The 18,580-nt window shown below is 37.2% G+C and overlaps 1 protein-coding gene across 2 annotated transcripts in view; it reads left to right on the top strand.

Moving 5' to 3' along the window:
* Positions 1-290: 290 nt before the first annotated feature.
* LOC144380558 (polyadenylate-binding protein 4-like) overlaps positions 291-18,580 on the top strand; it is a 24,493-nt gene continuing 6,203 nt past the window's right edge. The window contains exon 1 of one of the 2 annotated variants that reach the window (XM_078064957.1): positions 291-2,008. In XM_078064957.1, coding sequence (XP_077921083.1) covers positions 291-2,008 — 1,718 coding nt within the window. Of the gene's footprint in view, positions 2,014-18,580 lie in introns of both variants that reach the window. The other variant, XM_078064958.1, reaches the window with a different exon arrangement.

Below are 18,580 nucleotides of genomic sequence, written 5' to 3'. Positions count from 1 at the left end.
CATAAAGGCTGCCCTACGCACGTGGCGCCTACGCACATGACGTCAAAGAATCACAGATTGCATCACAATCTGGGATGCTGGGTATCTATTGGCAATGTTCGTGACTCACCATAACCTGGGGTCTATAGTCTGTTTCCGAGGGCTGAGCTCCCCCCTGGGACTGTGGCTGGGGCCAAACAGAGTGTTCCCGGCCTCCATTCCTCCTTTCATTGACTGTTTCAATGAAAGAGATCCTGTCTTGGTGCCTGCTTGAGACCTCCCTCAAGATTTTGCTCGAGATCTAACTTAAGATGAGTGCTTCAGTTCCCCACTTTGAAATGTCCACACTCTATGTCGGAGACCTGCACCCTGAAGTGAATGAGGCAATGCTGTATGAGAAATTCAGCTCTGCTGGGCCAATCCTTTCCATTCGGGTGTGCCGTGATCTGGTAACGCGCCGCTCTCTGGGCTACGCTTACGTGAACTTCTTGCTGCGGGCTGATACTGAGCGGGCTCTGGACACTATGAACTTTGATATTATCAATGGCAAGCCACTGCGTATTATGTGGTCCCAGCGTGACCCATCACTTCGTAAGAGTGGAGTGGGCAATATATTCATCAAAAATCTTGCCAAGTCTATTGATAATAAGTCCCTTTATGATACATTTTCTGTCTTTGGAAACATTCTTTCTTGTAAAGTAGTAACCGATGAAAATGGATCAAGGGGTTTTGGATTTGTGCATTTTGAGAAATCAGAAGCTGCTAAAAGGGCCATTGCAAAGATGAATGGTATTCTGCTGAAAGGTAGCCGAGTTTTTGTTGGGCAGTTTAAACCTCGCAAAGAAAGGGAAGCAGAGCTGAGAGCTAAAGCAAACATATTTACCAATGTTTACATCAAAAATTTTGGAGATGATGTAGATGATGAATGTCTTAAAGAGGTTTTTGGTGAGTTTGGTTCTGTATTAAGTGTAAGCGTTATGACTGATGGAAGTGGAAAATCCAAAGGGTTTGGATTTGTGAATTTTGAGAATTTTGAAGATGCCAAGAAAGCCATTGAAAAGATGAATGGAAAAGTCCTTAATGGAAATCAAATTTATGTTGGTAGAGCCCAGAAAAAACTAGAGAGACAATCTGAACTAAAACATAAATTTGAACAAATAAAACAGGGTAAACTGACCAAGTGCAAGGGTGCTAACCTTTATGTGAAAAATCTTGAAGATGATATTGATGACAGACGACTGAGAGAAGAACTCTCCCTCTTTGGCACAATCTCTAGTGCCAGGGTCATGATGGAGGCAGGTCACAGCAAAGGCTTTGGTTTTGTTTGTTATACATCTCCTGAGGAAGCTAATAAAGCTGTCATGGCAATGAATGGAAAAATTGTGATCACCAAACCACTGTATGTGGCTATTGCACAAAGTAAGGATGAGCGCCAGGCTTTCCTCACCAAGAACTATATGGAAAGAATCTCAGCTGTGAGAGATGGAGATAATGCTATACTCAACTATCGAAAGATAACATCATTCAATAACTTCATACCAATTCTTCCTCAGTCTCAATGTGGCAATGTACATCTTTACAAGCCTGTGGTAAGGGCCAAATATCATCCATCTCAGAATTTACATTATGCTACCCACTCAGTAGGAGCGCCTAAGCCATCAATCAGCACTTTCATACAGCCACAAGTGCCAGGGGTCAAGTCAACTTATCAAATCACCAATATGACAACCCCGAAAATGGCTGTTTACCCTCAAACTTCTGCTTTAAGACCACCTGCAAACCAAAGATTCAAAAAAGTTACAGCTATTGCAAATGTCCGCAGGCCTCTTAAATTTAAAGTAGGAAGGCCAGCATCCAACCAGAAGCCTATCCCCGTTGGTCATGATATTTCAAATGTGTCTGTGTTGGCATCAGCTACTACTCAGAAGAATATCTTGGGTGAAAAGCTGGTACCTCTGGTTCAATCCATTCACCCAACTCTGGCTGGAAAAATCTCTAGAATACTGTTGGAGATGGATGATGCTGAAATTCTTTATATGCTCAAATATCCTGAGTTTCTCCGTGCCAAGATTAATGAAGTGATCCTTATTCTGCAGTCCAACCAAGCTTAAGATATTGCCCTGAAAGCTACTAACAGCACTCCCAGTATCCAATTTATGTAAAATGAAATTCCTGCTTGGAGAAATGAAATTTTCAAACAATGAAAAACATAAATATTGGAGAAAATGATGAGAATAAAAACAAATTTTTAAGAAAAATAAATTTATACTTTACCAAGCAAATGTCAAGTTTCATTACTGGTATTTGATTATTCAGAGTTTAAAAGTAAATATAGAGGGGTGCCTGGGTGGCTCAGTTGATTAAGTATCTGCCTTTGGCTCAGGTCATGATCCCGGGGTCCTGGGATCGAGCCCCAAGTTGGGCTCCCTGTTCAGTGGGGAGCCTGCTTCTCCCTCTCCCTCTGCCACTTCCCCCTACTTGTGCTCTCACTCTCAAATAATTAAATAAGATCTCTCAAAAATTTTTTTAAAAAATAAAAGTAAATACAGAATATAAGAACAGGAAATTAAAAAAAAAAAAAAAAAGAGAAAGAGGAAAGAAAAAGAATTAAAATGCCGGGGCACCTGGGTGGCTCAGTCGTTAAGTGTCTGCCTTCGGCTCGGGTCATGATCCCAGGGTCCTGGGATCGAGCCCCACATCGGGCTCCCTGCTCGGCGGGAAGCCTGCTTCTCCCTCTCCCACTCCCCCGCTTGTGTTCATGCTCTTGCTAACTCTCTCTGTCAAATAAATAAAATCTTTAAAAAAAATTAAAATGCAGAATTTTCAAAGGATGTAGAAGGACTATGGCAAAATTACACAGAAAACAATAAATCAGTCTTTATTTTTAATATTTTTCTTACCTTTAAGTAGTATAAAATGACACCAGTATTTTATATTCTAGAATGTGGTATTTGGATTTTACTTGGTAATTACTCAATAATTCCAAAAGGAAATGTAACTTGAGTTTTAAAATTTTTAGTAAAAGTTTAACAGAAGGTAAAAATATGAAAGATTCCAATAGCTACAACTATTTCATGAATAGCTTCACAAAATATTACAATATAAAATGGAAAATGCTGAAGAGAAATGCAATATATATAAATACATAATATTGACCTAAAATAAGGCATTTTTTTTTTTTTTTTTAGAAAACAAACTGAAGAGACTTAGGGAATAAGAACAGAGACAATAACGTAAATTTTTTTAAAGAACAATTTCCTTTTTTATTATTATACTAAATCCAAACTGTTAACCAAAGACAAGAAAAATAGATCAGAAAAAATAATGCCGTCTATAAAGGTTTATATTTTTCTTTGTTTTAAAGTTAAATACATTATTTTGTTGACAAAGGAGAGTTTTAGATTTCATACTAACAGTTTTTAGTAAAAATTGCTGTTCTGTATAAAAGATAAAATTTCAGGATTTTTCATAAAGCAGTTGTTTAGTTAAAAATTGTGTAAAGATATGAAATATTTGATGTCATTTTTTTAAGTTGGGTTATTTGCATTTTTACTGATGTATTTTAAGAGTCTGTTAAATATTTTTGAGACTAGTCCCTTATAATATGTTCTAAGTATTTTTTCCCATTCTATGGGTCATCTTTTTCCTTTTTTTTTTTTTTAATTTTATTGTTATGTTAGTCACCATACAATACCTCATTAGTTTTTGATGTGGTGATCTACGATCCATTGTTTTCATATAACACACAGTGCTCCATGCAGTACGTGCCCTCCTTAATACCCATCACCAGGCTAACCTATCCCCCTCCCTCTTCCCCTCTAAAACACTGTTTGTTTCTCAGAGTCCATAGTCTCTAATGGTTCATCTCTCCCTCCGATTCCCTCCCCTTCATTTTTCCCTTCCTTCTCCTAATGTCCTCCATGCTATTCCTTATGTTCCATAAATATGTGAAACCATATGATAATTGCCTTTCTCTGCTTGACTTATTTCACTTAAAATAATCTCCTCCAGTCCCATCCATGTTGATGTAAAAGTGGGGTATTCATCCTTTCTGATGGCTGAGTAATATTCCATTGTATATATGGACCACATCTTCTTTATCCATTCATCTGTTGAAGGGCATCTCGGCTCTTTCCACAGTTTGGCTATTGCAGACATTGCTGCTATGAACATTGGGGTGCATATGGCCCTTCTTTTCACTACATCTGTGTCTTTGGGGTAAATACCCAGGAGTACAATTGCTGGGTCATAGGGTAGCTCTATTTTTAAATTTTTGAGGAACCTCCACACTGTTTCCAAAGTGGCTGTACCAACTTGCATTCCCACCAACAGTGTAAGAGGGTTCCTTTTTCTCCACAACCTCTCCAACATTTGTTGTTTCTTTCCCTGTCCATTTTTGCCATTCTAACTGTTGTAAGGTGGTATCTCAATGTGGTTTTGATTTGAATTTCCCTGATGGCTAATGATGATGAACATTTTTTCATGTGGCTGCTAAAAACAAATGCTTTCTTTCAAGAAAAACTTCTTCTTTTTGGGGATATACTGGGTAAGATGTACTAACTTCAGAGATTTGTCAGAGACCTAATTTGGATGGGACTATATGCCAAATGGCAGTGGTAATGGCAGAGATATCTTCTTGGATAAGGAACTGATATTTGTAAAGGAGGGAAGGAGGTAATGGGAAAAAGTAAGCAGAAGCAACAATCATAGGTGATAATAGTTTAATAGACATGTCAGCCCAAAAAATGCCAAAGATTTTAGACTTGAGAAAGAGAAGAGAAAGGGCAGGACAGAGTAGAAATAACAGAGCAAGAATAGGCAGCATTTCTATAGTCAGCACTTGGATATAATTCTAGAGATGCACAAATTCAAGGTTCAGATAAAAAGGGAAATACTAAATTTGAGGCATTTTTGTTCCATTGTTTTGAGCAGAAGTTGCTCGCTATCTGACATCTGCTTATTCCAATTTTTATGAGATAGCTGTCTCCTTTATGTCATCATGTACTTCAGAGAAGTTTTGAGAAACCTCAGTTTAGGGACTCTGGTTAAAGTAGAAGTCGAGTTGATAAGAGGTACATATTTCTTTAGCTGCGACACAAGGGACCAAAGATATATCCCGTGTAGGTTTGCTGTCCTGTTAGTAATAAGGAGGACCTGGTACAGGTCTTTCCAGTGGGGTTCCAGAGCAGTTTTTTGTGTGTGTGTGTGTCTATTCCAGTAGATTAAGTGTCCTGATTGTAAGTCCAGAAAGTAGGGTGGCTTCTTTAGAAAGACGAATTGACCCTGTTGATGATAAGTCTGAGTATATTGCATTAGCCCTTTACATTATTGGGTAATATTTTCCTGCAACAAAGTAGAGCTTAAAATAAGAGTGTAGTTCCTAATCTCTTTGGTCTGCCTGTGACAAACATATAAGCTCATAATCTACATTTGCTATTAGGGTCAACAGGACAAACTTAGGCCAAAGTAGTTTTATGTCTTCAGAAAGCTTAGCAAGTTTTGATTTTAAAGTATTAGCTCTTTCTATTTTTCCTGAGAATTGAGCATGGTGAGGACAGTATAATTTTTGGCCAGCAGGCAACACATTACAAAATTCCTTAATTATGGTCCTGGTAAAATGAGTAGCTCTTTACTAGAAAGTTAAGTAGGAAAACAAAATCTAATCATTTTTCAGCCACAATAAAAATAGCTTCTTTTCAGCAAATTTAGAAAGCCTTTCACCATTTGAAAGAGCAGACAATAATAAGCACATATTCAAAGTCTTGTGATGTAGGGTGTTATATAAAGTCCATTTGAGAATATTCAAAGGTTCCCTTGTGGTTCCTATCTATGTACCACCTTGACAAAGTTTTCTAGAGTTATGAGTCTGGTAGGTAAGACATACACTGGAGACCCTTATCTGCTATACAATTAAATCTTCCCCTTTAATGTTGTTCCAGAAGAGTTTTTATGTTTTCTTTACTGTGGTGGGTCATAGTGTGCACATTTTTTCGCCAAGATCCATTTCAGAGTGTCTGGAGAGACTAACCAGTCATCTTGCTACCTCTATAACTGGTCGGATTAGAGAGCACACCCAGATTTCTCCAGTTATCTTTTTTCACAGTCTGATCATTGTGATTTCAGTTTGCTCATAAACTTCATGAAGTGATCTGGATTAACCAGATTAACTTTAATTTGCTGACTTAATTAAACCTGGGTGAGAGTAACTTGGTTAACATACTGGTCTGCTGAGATATTTCATTTTCCTTCACAAGTTTATTCTCTAGTATGAGCTTCAATGTTAATTACAACCAATTTTTTAGGGAGAAACAAGGCATTTAGTAAAACTCAAACTTGCTCACTGTGCTTAATGGGTGCACCATCAGCAGTTGAGAAACCACGTTTCCATAACATTTGGAAACACACGCAAAGCATATGCTGTCTATTTATGTTAGCCATTTCATCCTTTGCTAGTTGACAGGATCTAGTCAAGCTACTTTATCTAGTTGTGCTGATTTGACTTCAGAAAAAGGATTATTCAATAAATTCTTGGAAAGTGATAACAGTATATCCAGCTTGAAAATATTCTGTTCATTCTTAAGATGTGACCCATCTACAAAGAATTATGAGTCTAACAGAGGAGTTCAGAGTGAGGTGGGGAAAATTTTGGGGTTAATGGTAAACTATTACTTTCTCTGGAAGAGGGAAAAAAGATAGGTAGCTGGATTAAGGGTATGATAACTATGGATATGTTATGATTCACCTTGGCCCTTTGTTGGATCTGCTGTTCTTTTCCATTAAATGGTATCAGATGTCAAAATATTCCACACAGGAACCGCTGACTGCAAGTGATTCAAAGGTTTATTACTCTTTCAGGAATTGGCAAAGTAAGGGGAATCCCTGGGCAAGAGTACCAACCAGTTATAGGACCTTCTGATATCCAGAAGGAGAGAGGGAAAGAGCCTGGTAGGGACGTTTATAGGACTGGTGCCCATGGCTAGGATTTTGTTGAATAATGTTTGGGGTGTACTAATTTCAAACCACCCACCCCTTTTTTTGGGGGGGGGGATGAAAAATCAAATGGATAGTACCCCTAATGTTTTGGGATTTAGGGTTCCTAGGGTAATAAAAGAAGAGGCTCTATGGGTTGTATAATGACTCATTAAAGTTCTATATTTTTCCCACATCCGTAGATGAGGTAACCTAGAGGACATTAGGTATTAAGGCAAGCAAATAAGAAATTTTAGGTAATTCTAGAGTAGAAAAGAGTTAGAGACACAAGAGTCCAAAGTAGTCAAGTGGAACCACATAATATGGTATATTTGACTATCAAAGTCTGGGGAATCAAGAAAAAGTCCTTTGAATGTGCACCTAATAGTAGGTAACCATTGAGCAAATTTTACCCATTTATCTAATTTTAATAAATTAGTAGAGTTGTAAAGACTTAGAAAAAAGTCATCTGGAGAAGTTAAGGTTCCCAAGGAGATAGGCAGTGTGGGAGTGGACAGAAAAATGAGAAAGAAAAAATGTGTTTGGTAAGTCCCAACACCAAGACCTTTTTATTGTTGAGGAAGGGTGGTAGGAAATTAGGAGAGATTATTGGTGGATAGTGTGGCTTTAATGTCTACTAAAAACAAGATTGGATAGTCATTTACTAATATAGTTAGTTTTGGGGTTTTTTTGTTTTTGTTTTTGTTTTTTGTTTTTTGTTTTTTGTTTTTTTTTACTGATACAGAGACAGTTAGGACACAGGAGGAAGCCTTCCTCAGAGAGGAATTGTTCTGTTTCTGATTAAGCAGCCTGTTGGGTGACTTGTTTCCTGGCCAAAGAAAGACAACTATGGACCCAGTAGCCTTTTTATTTGTAATATCTTCAAGTATCGATCCTTACCTGCATTGTGTCTGTTTTAAAATGACAGTGCTATGATTTTGCAGTGTGTGGTTTTCTCTATGTTTATTATGCTATCCTCAAAACATTGGGCCATATGGTCTTCCAGCCTGTATTATGCTTCAAAATAGCATATATTTTAGGCTAAAGGCCATTAACAAAAAGGTGAAGATTGCCTGTGGCAGTGTTAATGTGAATGTCAAACCCTGAATATTTCCTAAAAGTGGTTTCCAGTTGATGCTTAAAATTAAGAGACAGATTGATTTGTTGACAGAGTTGGATTATTCCCCAGTGAATTTGAGGGGAAATCCTCAGGAATTGCCTTTAAAAAACTTTCTTGTATCCCCAATGCTTTCACTTATTTGAAGGAGAAAGGATAAAGGTTCTACTCTAAAGGTTAAAAGGACCTGGGAAAGGGAAGAAGGAGAAGAAAAGTAATGGAGGTTGAGGAACAGCCTCTCCCGGAAACTAGCAGAGTGGCACTATAAGGCACAGAAACAGAGTTAGGAGCAGGTCTTTGGGGAGAGAGAGGTTGAAGTTGTTTTAAGAGAGGCCACAATAGACTGGAATCTCTTGAATTGTTTTCTTTTCTCAGCTTCTTTGTACTAGTTAAAGAAAGTTGCCCATTGTTAGTTGGCTATCTTATTTTCTTTTTGTTTTAAGGCACCATGAAAGGAGCCACTAAGTTCAAGTTTATCTTCCCTGAGGTCACTACTTAGCCCATGATAAAAGATTGCAGATAGAAGAAGGGAGAAAGGCCTTTTTGTACCTTAGGACAATTATCTAATTCTCTGCTTGGCTAGATATTCCAGAAAGATTAAAGGAAACAGAGGTAGTGCCTTTAATCAGACAGTAGATTAACCTTTTCAAAGATTCAAAGCCACAATATCTATGTTGCGGGACAAATTTAAGCACAGGAGTAGGAGGAGGCCTTAACACCCAACCTACCTATAGTTCCAGAAAAGGGAGGAAGCCTGAGATCCTTGATGCACTCTGTTCTAGTGTGAAACCTCAGCAGGAGAAGGGTTCATTCAGACTGGCTCTGCATCACAGAACAAAATTGTCAAGAAAAAAAATAGTCAAAGTGACTTAAAAAGATGTTAAAGACTTTATTTAAGTGATGCACATCAGAAAGCAGCTTAAGACCTCGTGACTCTGAACCAAAGCAGAATTGGAGTTTTTATTGGGTGAGAAGAAAGGGGTGTGTGACTGAATTTGTTCTCTATCACTGTGTAACAAACTACCACAAATTAAGACTTAGCAACTTAAGACAACACATATTTATCATCTCACAGATTCTGTGGGTCAGGATTCTGAGCATGGCTTAGCTGGGTTCTTCCATTCAGGGTCTCACAAGACTGCAATCAAGGAGTCAGCTAATCTACATTCTTTTCCGAAGCTTGAGATCCTCCATCTCACATGATTTCCAGCAGAATTCAGTTCCTTGTGATTGTGGAACTGAGGCTTTAAGCTTCTAGAGGCTGTCCTGAGGTCCCGGCCATATATACCTTTCCTTTTATGTCAGCTTGCTTCTTCAAGGTCAGCAAGAAAGCCTCTTGCTCCATTTTGTGAAAACGAAGTCTTCTATAATATAATCAAGGGAGAAATATACCATAACCTTTTGTCATAATTTTTATTGGTTAAAAACAAATCAAGGATTCTGTCTGCAATCAAAAGAAGATTCTATAAGGGAGTACATCACTGGAATTCACCTGAGAGTATGTCTGCCACAGTGATTGTAGTCCTGCCCAAGGTTTTAGTTTTTAGTTTGTTTGTTTTGCTTTGCTTTTGCTTTTGTTTTGTTTTGTTTTGTTTTGTTTTATCTGTAACTTCTACAAAACTTGCAGCTCGAATTGTTGGAGAGGAGATGTACAGTTTTTCATGCTGCCTGCTAGGGATTGTTGGTACAATCTCACTTTTGCAGCTGTAAGAACAATTCGATAGAGAGCTCTCTTTATAAGATGTGAAGGCTATCTGCTAACTTTCTAATGCCAGTTGAAGTTCAGAGGAAGGTGAGATAAAAAGTGAAAAAGTAGTAGTAGAAGAGAAAGACAGAGAGAAAAGAAAGAAGGCAAAAGTAGAAGCAAGGAAAACTGGGGTTTGTTTTAATTCTTTTACAGTGCCAAATAAATGTTAATGTTTTATTTTTTTATTTGAGTGCACTTGACACACAATACATATTAGTTTCAAGTGTAGTGTACAAATAGTGATTCAACAAGTTTATAGATGATGTTATGTTCACCACAAGTGTAGTTACCATCAGTCACCATACAACACTGTTACAATATCATTGACTATATTTTTTATTCTCTGTTTATAACTGTGACTTATTCATTCCATAACTAGAAGCCTGTATCTTCCACTCCCCTTTACCCATTTTCCCATTCCCCTAATCACCTCCCCTCTGGCAACCATCAGTTTGTTCTCTGTATTTACAGGTCTGATTCTGCTTTTTGTTCATTCATTTTTTGTTTTGTTTTTAGATTTCACATATAAATGAAATCATATGGTATTTGTCTTTCTCTGTCTGACATATTTCACTTAGCATATTAACCTCCATCCATGTTGTTGGAAATGGAATGATCTCATCCTTTTTATGGCTGTGTCATATTCCATTATGTATGTGTATGTGTGCGTGTGTGTGTGTGTGTGTATACCACTTCTTCCTTTTCCAGTTGTCTATTGATGGACACTTAGATTGCTTCCATATCTTGGCTATTGTAAATAATGCTGCAATAAAAATATGTTTTTTTCTCCTCTCTTGTTTCTGATTTTATGTATTTGGGTACCTTTTTTCTTGATGAGTCTGGCTAATGGTTATTAATTTTATCTTTTCAAAGAAGCAGCATTGATTTTTTTCTTTCTCTCTCTCTCTCTCTTTTTTTTTTTTTAGTCTCTATGTCATTTCATTCTGCTCTGATCTTTATTATTTCCTTCCTTTTACTCACCTTGGGCTTTGTTTGTTCTTTTTCTAGCTCCCTTAGGTATAAGTTAAGATTATTTATTTGAGCTTTTTATTTGTTCCTTAAGGTAGGCCTGTATCACTATGTATTTCTATCTTAGAACTACTTTTGCTGTGTCCCAAAGATTTTGACCTGTTGCATTTTCATTTTTATTGTCTTTAAGTAGTTTTTTTTTTTATTTTTTTCTTTGATTTCTTTGTTGACACATTGATTGTTTAGGATCATGTGGTTTAGCCTCCACATGTTTGTGGGGTATTTTAGTCTTCTTTCTTATGATTGATTTCTAGATTTATACCATTGTGATTGGAAAAGATACATGGTATGATTTCAATCTTCTAAAATTTATTAAGGTTTGTTTTGTGGCCTAACATGTGACCTATTCTGGATAATGTTCCATATGCACTCGAAAATAATGCATATTCTGTGGTTTTTGGATGAAATGTTCTGTATATATCTGTTATGTCCATCTGGTCTAATGTGTCATTCAAAGACACTGTTTCCTCATTGATTTTCTGCCTGGACGATCTATTCATTGGTGTAAGTGGAGTTTTAAAATCTCCTACTATTATCATAGCACCATAAATTTCTTTATTTATGTTCATTAATATTTGCTCTATATACTCAGGTGTTTCAGTGTTGTTTGCATAGATATTTACCATTGTTATATCCTCTTGTTGGATAGATACCTTTATCATTATGTAATGCCTTTTTTGGTGTTACAGTCTTTGTTTTAAAGTCTACTTTGTCTGATATAAGTTTTGCTACTTTTTTTTCTTTGCTTCCAAGTGCACAATAAATGGTATTCTACTCCTGCACTTTCAGTCTGTATCTGTCTTTAGGTCTGAGATGAGTTTCTCATAAGCAGCATATAGATGGGTCTTGTTTTTTGTTTTGTTTGCTTTTTGTTTGTTTTGGTTTGGATTAAATCCATTCTGCCACTCTATGTCTTTTGATTGGAGTATTTAGGCCATTTACATTTAAAGTAATTACTGATAGGTATGTACTTGTCATTTTGTTATCTGTTTTCTGGTTGTTTTTGTGGTTCTTCTCTGCTCCTTTCTTCTTCTCTTGGTCTCTTTCTTTGTGATTGAAGAATTTCTGTAGTGTTTTGTTTGGCTTTCTTCTTTGTGCACATCTTCAGTAGGATTTGGGCTGATGGTTACCATGAAGTTCTTATATGACATCATAACTATATAGAAGTGTATATTAATTTGATGGTCATTTAAGTTCAAACACATTCTTAAAAATAAACTTCTTTTTTCTCCCTCTTCCACGTTTTCCCACATTTTATGTATATGTTGTCATATTTTACTTATGTTATTCATAATCTTCTTATGTCTAATTACAGCTATTTCTTTTCCACTTAAAGAGGTGCCTTTACCATTTCTTGAAAGGCTGGTTTAGTGGTGATAAAACCTTTTGTCTTTTGTTTGTCTGGTAAACTCTTAATGACTCCTTTAAATCTAAATGATAAAGTTGCCAGTAGAGTACTCTTCACTGTAGGTATTTTCCTTTCACATTTTGAATATATTATGCCACTCCCTTCTTTATGTCCTTATGTCCCTTTGGGATTGCAAAGTTTCTGCTGAAAAATCAGCAGATAGCCTTACACATTTTTTCTTATATGTAACTTTTTGCTTCCCTCTTGTTACTTTTAAAAATATCTCTTTATCTTTAGATTTTGAGATTTTAATTATACTGTGCTGTAGTGTGGACATCCTTGGTTTCATTTTGTTTGGAACTCTTTATACTTCTTTGATCTTGATGTCTATTTTCTTCCCTACATTAGGGAAGTTTTCATGTATTCTTTCTTCAAATAAGTTTTTTACCCCCTTCTCTTTCTTCTTCTTTTTCTTCTGGAACCGCTATAATCTGAGTGTTTGTTTTCATGATGTAGTCCAAGACATCTCTTAAACTATCCTCATTTTATTTATTTATTTATTTATTTATTTATTTATTTATTTATTTAAAGATTTTATTAATTTATTTGAGAAAGAGAATGAGCAGGAAAAGGAACAGAGGGAGAGAGAAGGAGACTCCCTGCTGAGCAGGGAGCCTGACGGGGCTCAATCCCAGGATCTGGAGATCATGACCTGAGACAAAGGTCTGAGCCTTAAAAGAATAAGCCACTCAGGTGCCCCACAATCTTCATTTTCTGAAAAAATCTTTTCTCTTTTAGCTGTTCAGCTTGGGTGTTTAACATTACACTGTCTTACAGATTGCTGACATGTTTTTTGCATCTGCTAGTATGCTGTTGGGTCTTGCTAGTGTGTTTTCAATGTCAGTTATTATATTCTTTAACTCTTTAAATTTTTTTCTTTTTTTTTATTATGCTATGTTAGCAACCATACAGTACATCGTTAGATTTGAGGTAGTGTTCCATGATTCATTTTTTGCGTATAACACTCAGTGTTCCGTGCAATATGTGCCCTCCTTAACACCCATCACCGGGCTAACACATCCCCCCACCACCTCCCATCTAAAACCCTCAGTTTGTTTCTCAGAGTCCATAATCTCCTATGGTTTTTTCTCCCCCTCCGATTTCCCTCCATTCCTTTTTATACTTCCTTCTCATAATGTCCTCCATGCTATTCCTTATGTTCCACAAATAAGTGAAACCATATGATAATTGACTTTCTCTGCTTGACTTATTTCACTTAGCATAATCACCTCCAGTCCCATCCATGTTGATGTAAAAGTTGGGTATTCATCCTTTCTTATGGCTGAGTAATATTCCATTGTATATATGGACCACATCTTCCTTATCCATTTATCTATTGAAGGGCATCTTGGCTCTTTCCACAATATGGCTATTGTGGACATTGCTAAATGAACATTGGGGTGCATATGGTCCTTCTTTTCACTACATCAGTATCTTTGGGGTAAATACCCAGGAGTGCAATTGCTGGGTCATAGAGTAGCTCTATTTTTAATTTTCTGAGGAACCTCCACACTGTTTTCCAAAGTGGATGTACCAACTTGCATTTCCAACAACAGTGTAAGAGGGTTCCACTTTCTCTACAACCTCTCCACCATTTGCTCTTTCTTGTGATGTCAAATTTTGCCATTCTAAATGGTGTAAGGTGGTATCTCAATGTGGTTTTGATTTGAATTTCCATGATGGCTAATGATGAACAATTTGTATGTCTTCTTTGGAGAAGTGTCTGTTCATGTCTTCTGCCCATTTCTTGACTGGATGATTTGTTTCTTGGGTGTTGAGGTTGAGAAGTTGTTTATAGATCTTGGATATCAGCCATTTATCTGTAGTGTCATGTGCAAATATCTTCTCCCATTCTGTGGGTTGCCTCTTTGTTTTGTTGACTATTTCCTTTGCTGTGCAGAAGCTTTTTATCTTGATGAAGTCCCAAAAGTTCATTTTTGTTTTTGTTTCCCTTGTCTTTGGAGACATGTCTTGAAAGAAGTTGCTGTGGCCGATGTCGCAAGAGGTTACTGCCTATGTTCTCCTCTAGGGCTTTGATAAATTCCTATCTCACGTTGAGGTCTTTGATCCATTTTGAGTTTATCATTATGTATGGTGTAAGAGAATGGTCGATTTTCATTCTTCTGTATATAGCTGTCCAATTTTCCCAGCACCTTTTATTGAAGAGACTTTTTTCCATTGCATAGTTTTCCTGCTTTGTTGAAGATTATTTGGCCATAGAGTTGAGGGTTCATATCTGGACTCTTTATTCTGTTCCATTGATCTATGTGTCGGTTTTTGTGCCAGTACCATGCTATCTTGTTGATCACAGCTTTGTAATATAGCTTGAGATCAGGCAGCGTGATTCCCCCAGCTTTGTTTTTCTTTTTCAACATTTCCTTGGCGATTTGGGGTCTTTTCTGGTTCCATACAAATTTTAGGATTGCTTGTTCCAGCACTTTGAAAAATGCCATTGGTATTTTGATTGGGGTGGCATTGAAAGTATAGATTGCTCTGGGTAGCGTAGACATTTTTACAACGTTTGTTCTTCCGATCCATGAGCATGGAATGTTTTTCCATCTTTTTGTGTCTTCTTCAATTTCTTTCATGAGGGTTCTGTAGTTCCTAGAGTATAGACCCTTTACCTCTTTGGTTAGGTTAATTCCAAGGTATCCTATGGTTTTTGGTGCTCTTGTAAATGGAATCGATTCTCTAACTTCTCTTTCTACAGTTACATTGTTAGTGTATAAGAAAGCAACTGATTTCTGTGCATTGATTTTGTATCCTGCCACATTACTGAATTGCTGTATGAGTTCTAGTAATTTGAGGGTTTAGTCTTTTGGGTTTTCCACACAAAGTATCATGTCATCTTCAAAGAGAGAGAGTTTGACTTATTCATTGCCAATTTGAATACCATTTATTTCTTTTTGTTGTCTGATTACTGTGGCTAGGACTTCTAGTACTATGTTGAACAACAGTGGCGAGAGTGGGCATCCTTGTGTTTCTGATCTTATGGAAAGGCTCTCAGTTTTTCCCCATAGGGAATGATATTCGCTGTGAGTTTTTCATAGATGGATTTTTTGAAATTGAGGAATGTTCCCTCTATCCCTATACTCTGAAAAGTTTTAATCAGGAAAGGATGCTGTATTTTGTCAAATGCTTTTTCTGCATCAACTGAGAGAACCATATGGTTCTTCTCCCTCCTCTTATTAATGTGTTCTATCACATTGATTGATTTGCAAATGTTGAACCACCCTTGCATCCTGGGGATAAATCCCACTTGGTCTTGGTAGATGACTCTTTTAATGTACCGTTGGATCCTATTAGCTAGGATCTTGTTGAGAATTTTGGCGTCCATATTCATCAGGTGTATTGGTCTGAAATTCTCCTTTTTGATGGGGTCTCTGCGTGGTCTGGGGATTAAGGTAGTGCTGGCCTCATAGAATGAGTCTGGAAGGTTTCCTTCTCTTTCTATTTCTTGAAACAGTTTCAGGAGAATAGGTATTATTTCTTCTTTGAATGTTTGGTAGAATTCCCCAGGGAATCCATCAGGCCCTGGACTCTTGTTTTTTTGGGAGGTTTGGATCACTGCTTCAATCTCGTTACTGGTTATTGGCCTATTCAGGTTGTCAATTTCTTCCTGTTTCAGTCTTGGTAGTTTATAGGTTTCCAGGAAGGCATCCATTTCTTCCAGGTTGTTTAATTTATTGTCATATATTTGTTGATAATAATTTCCAATAATTGTTTCTATTTCCTTGTTGTTAATCATGATCTCTCCCCTTTCATTCATAATTTTATTAATTTGGGTCTTTCTCTTTTGGATAATTCTGGGCAGTTTTTTATCGATCTTTTTAATTATTTCAAAGAACTAGCTTCTAGTTTCGTTGATCAGATCTACTGTATTTCTGGTTTCTAATTCATTGATATCTGCTCTAATCTTAATTATTTCCCTTCTTGTGTGTGAGTTAGGCTTAGTTTGTTGTTGATTCTCCAGTCCTTTAAGGTGTAAAGATAGTTTTTCTATTTTTTTTGAGTGACGTTTGGATGGCTATGTATTTTCCCCTTAGGACCAACTTTGAAGTATCTCATAGGTTTTTGACTCCTGTGCTTTTGTTCTCATTGGTTTCCATGAATTTTTTAGGCTCTTATTTGATTTCCTGGTTGACCCATACATTCTTGAGCTAGATGTTTTTAGCTTCCAAGTGTTTGAATTTCTTCCAAAGTTTTTCTGTTGATTGAGTTCTGGTTTCAAAGCCTTTTGGTCTGAGAATATGCAGGGAATAATCTCAATCTTTTGGTATCAGTTGAGACCTGATTTGTGACCCAGTATTTGGTCTATTCTGGAGAAAGTTCCATGTGCACTTGAGAAGAATAAGTATTCTGTTGCTTTAGGGTGGAATGTTCTGTATAGATCTACGAGGTCCATCTGGTCCAGTGTGTCATTTAGAGCTCTTGTGTGTTTTTTGATATTCTGCTTAGATGATCTGTCTTTTGCTGAGAGTAGAGTGTTAGGGTATCCTACCATTAATATATTATTATCAATTTGTCTCTTTATTTTGGTTAACAGTTGGCTTATATAGTTGGCTGCTCCCATGTTAGGGGCATAGATATTTATAATTATTAGATCTCCTTGTTGGATAGACCCTTTAAGTGTCCTTCTGTGTCTCTAACTACAGTCTTTAGCTTAAAATCTATTTTTCTGATATGAGAATTGCTACCCCAGCTTTCTTTTGAGGTCCGTTGGTGTGAAAGATGGTTTTCCATTATTTCACTCTCAGTCTAGATGTATCTTTAGGTTCAAAATGAGTCTCTTGTAGGCAGCATATGGATGGGTCCTGTCGTTTTATCCAATATGCAATTTGAATGTTGTTGTGCCATTTTATGGGAGCATTTAAGCCATTCATGTTGCGAGTGATCATTGAAAGATATGATTTTATTGTCATCCTGTTGCCTATGAAGTCCTTGTTTTTATAGATTGTGTCTGTAAATTTCTGTTGTATATCACTCTTGGGGTCTTTCTCCTTTTATAGAACCCCCCTTAATATTTCTTGCAGGGCTGGCTTAGTGGTCACATATTCTTTCAATTTCTGCCAGTCCTGGAAGCTCTGTATCTTTCCATCCATTCTAAGTGACAGCCTTGATGGATAAAGTATTCTTTGGTGCATGTTCTTCTCATTTAGTACCCTGAATATGTCTTGCCAGCCCTTTCTGGTTTACCAAATGTCTGTGGATAGGTCTGACATTATTTGGATGTTCCTCCCTCTCTATGTAAGGAATCTCTTCCCCCTAATTGCCCTTAAAATGGTTTCCTTGGTTCTAAGATTTGCGAGTTTTACTATCACATGCTGGGGCGTTGGTCTGTTCTCCTTGATCTTGGGAAGGGTCCTCTCTGCCTCTCAGACATGAATGCTTGTTTCATTCCCCAGATTAGGGAAATTCTCAGCTACAATTTTCTCAAATATATCTTCTGCTCCTCTCTATCCACCCCCTCAGGTATCCTAATAATTCTGACACTGGAACGTTTCAGGGCATCATTTATTTCTCTAATTCTCTTTTGATGGATATTAAGTTATTTGTTCCAGGTCTTCTCCTCTTCCTTCTTTCTACCTTTAGAGAATCTATGTTGCCATTAATGTTTTTCTCCAGCTTAGCTATTATCTTCAAAACTGTTACCCTGAAGTCTATTTCTGACATCTTGCTTATATCAATATCCATTAGGTCTGTGGGAGAAACCATTGTCTCTGGGTAATTTCTTTGTTGGGAGTTCCTCCTAGTCATTCTGTTGAGTTTTGGTTGAGGGGATGTACAGTCAAAAATATCAACCACAATCCAGGCAAGGTGCACCCTTGATGTGAGCCTCCTCTGTGTCTCTTGCCTCTAACCTGCCACTAGAGCAGCATTTTAGTCCTTACAGTTTGACGAGTCCAGTGCCTTCCCCTGGTCTTTGCTCTTTCTTTCTCTTTTCAGCTGGTGTCTCTCCTGGAAAAGAATCCTGTCTAACTCTTTAACTTTTTAATTGGTTCTTTTTTTTTTTATGTTGTTTTAGTCACCATACAATACATCATTGGTTTTTGATGTGGTGATCCACGATCCATTGGTTTCGTATAACACCCAGTGCTCCATGCAGTACGTGCCCTCCATTATACCCATCACTGGGCTAACCAATCCCCCCTCCCCCGGCCCCTCTAAAACCCGGTTTGTTTCTCAGAGTCCATAGTCTCTAATGGTTCATCTCTCCCTCCAGTTCCCCCCCCATTTTTCCCTTCCTTCTCCTAATGTCCTCCATGCTATTCCTTATGTTCCACAAATAAGTGAAACCATATGATAATTGACTTTCTCTGCTTAACTTATT

Source organism: Halichoerus grypus, chromosome X (assembly GCF_964656455.1).
Source record: "Halichoerus grypus chromosome X, mHalGry1.hap1.1, whole genome shotgun sequence".
Lineage (NCBI taxonomy): Eukaryota > Metazoa > Chordata > Mammalia > Carnivora > Phocidae > Halichoerus > Halichoerus grypus.
This window is presented reverse-complemented; position numbering and strand designations above follow the sequence as displayed.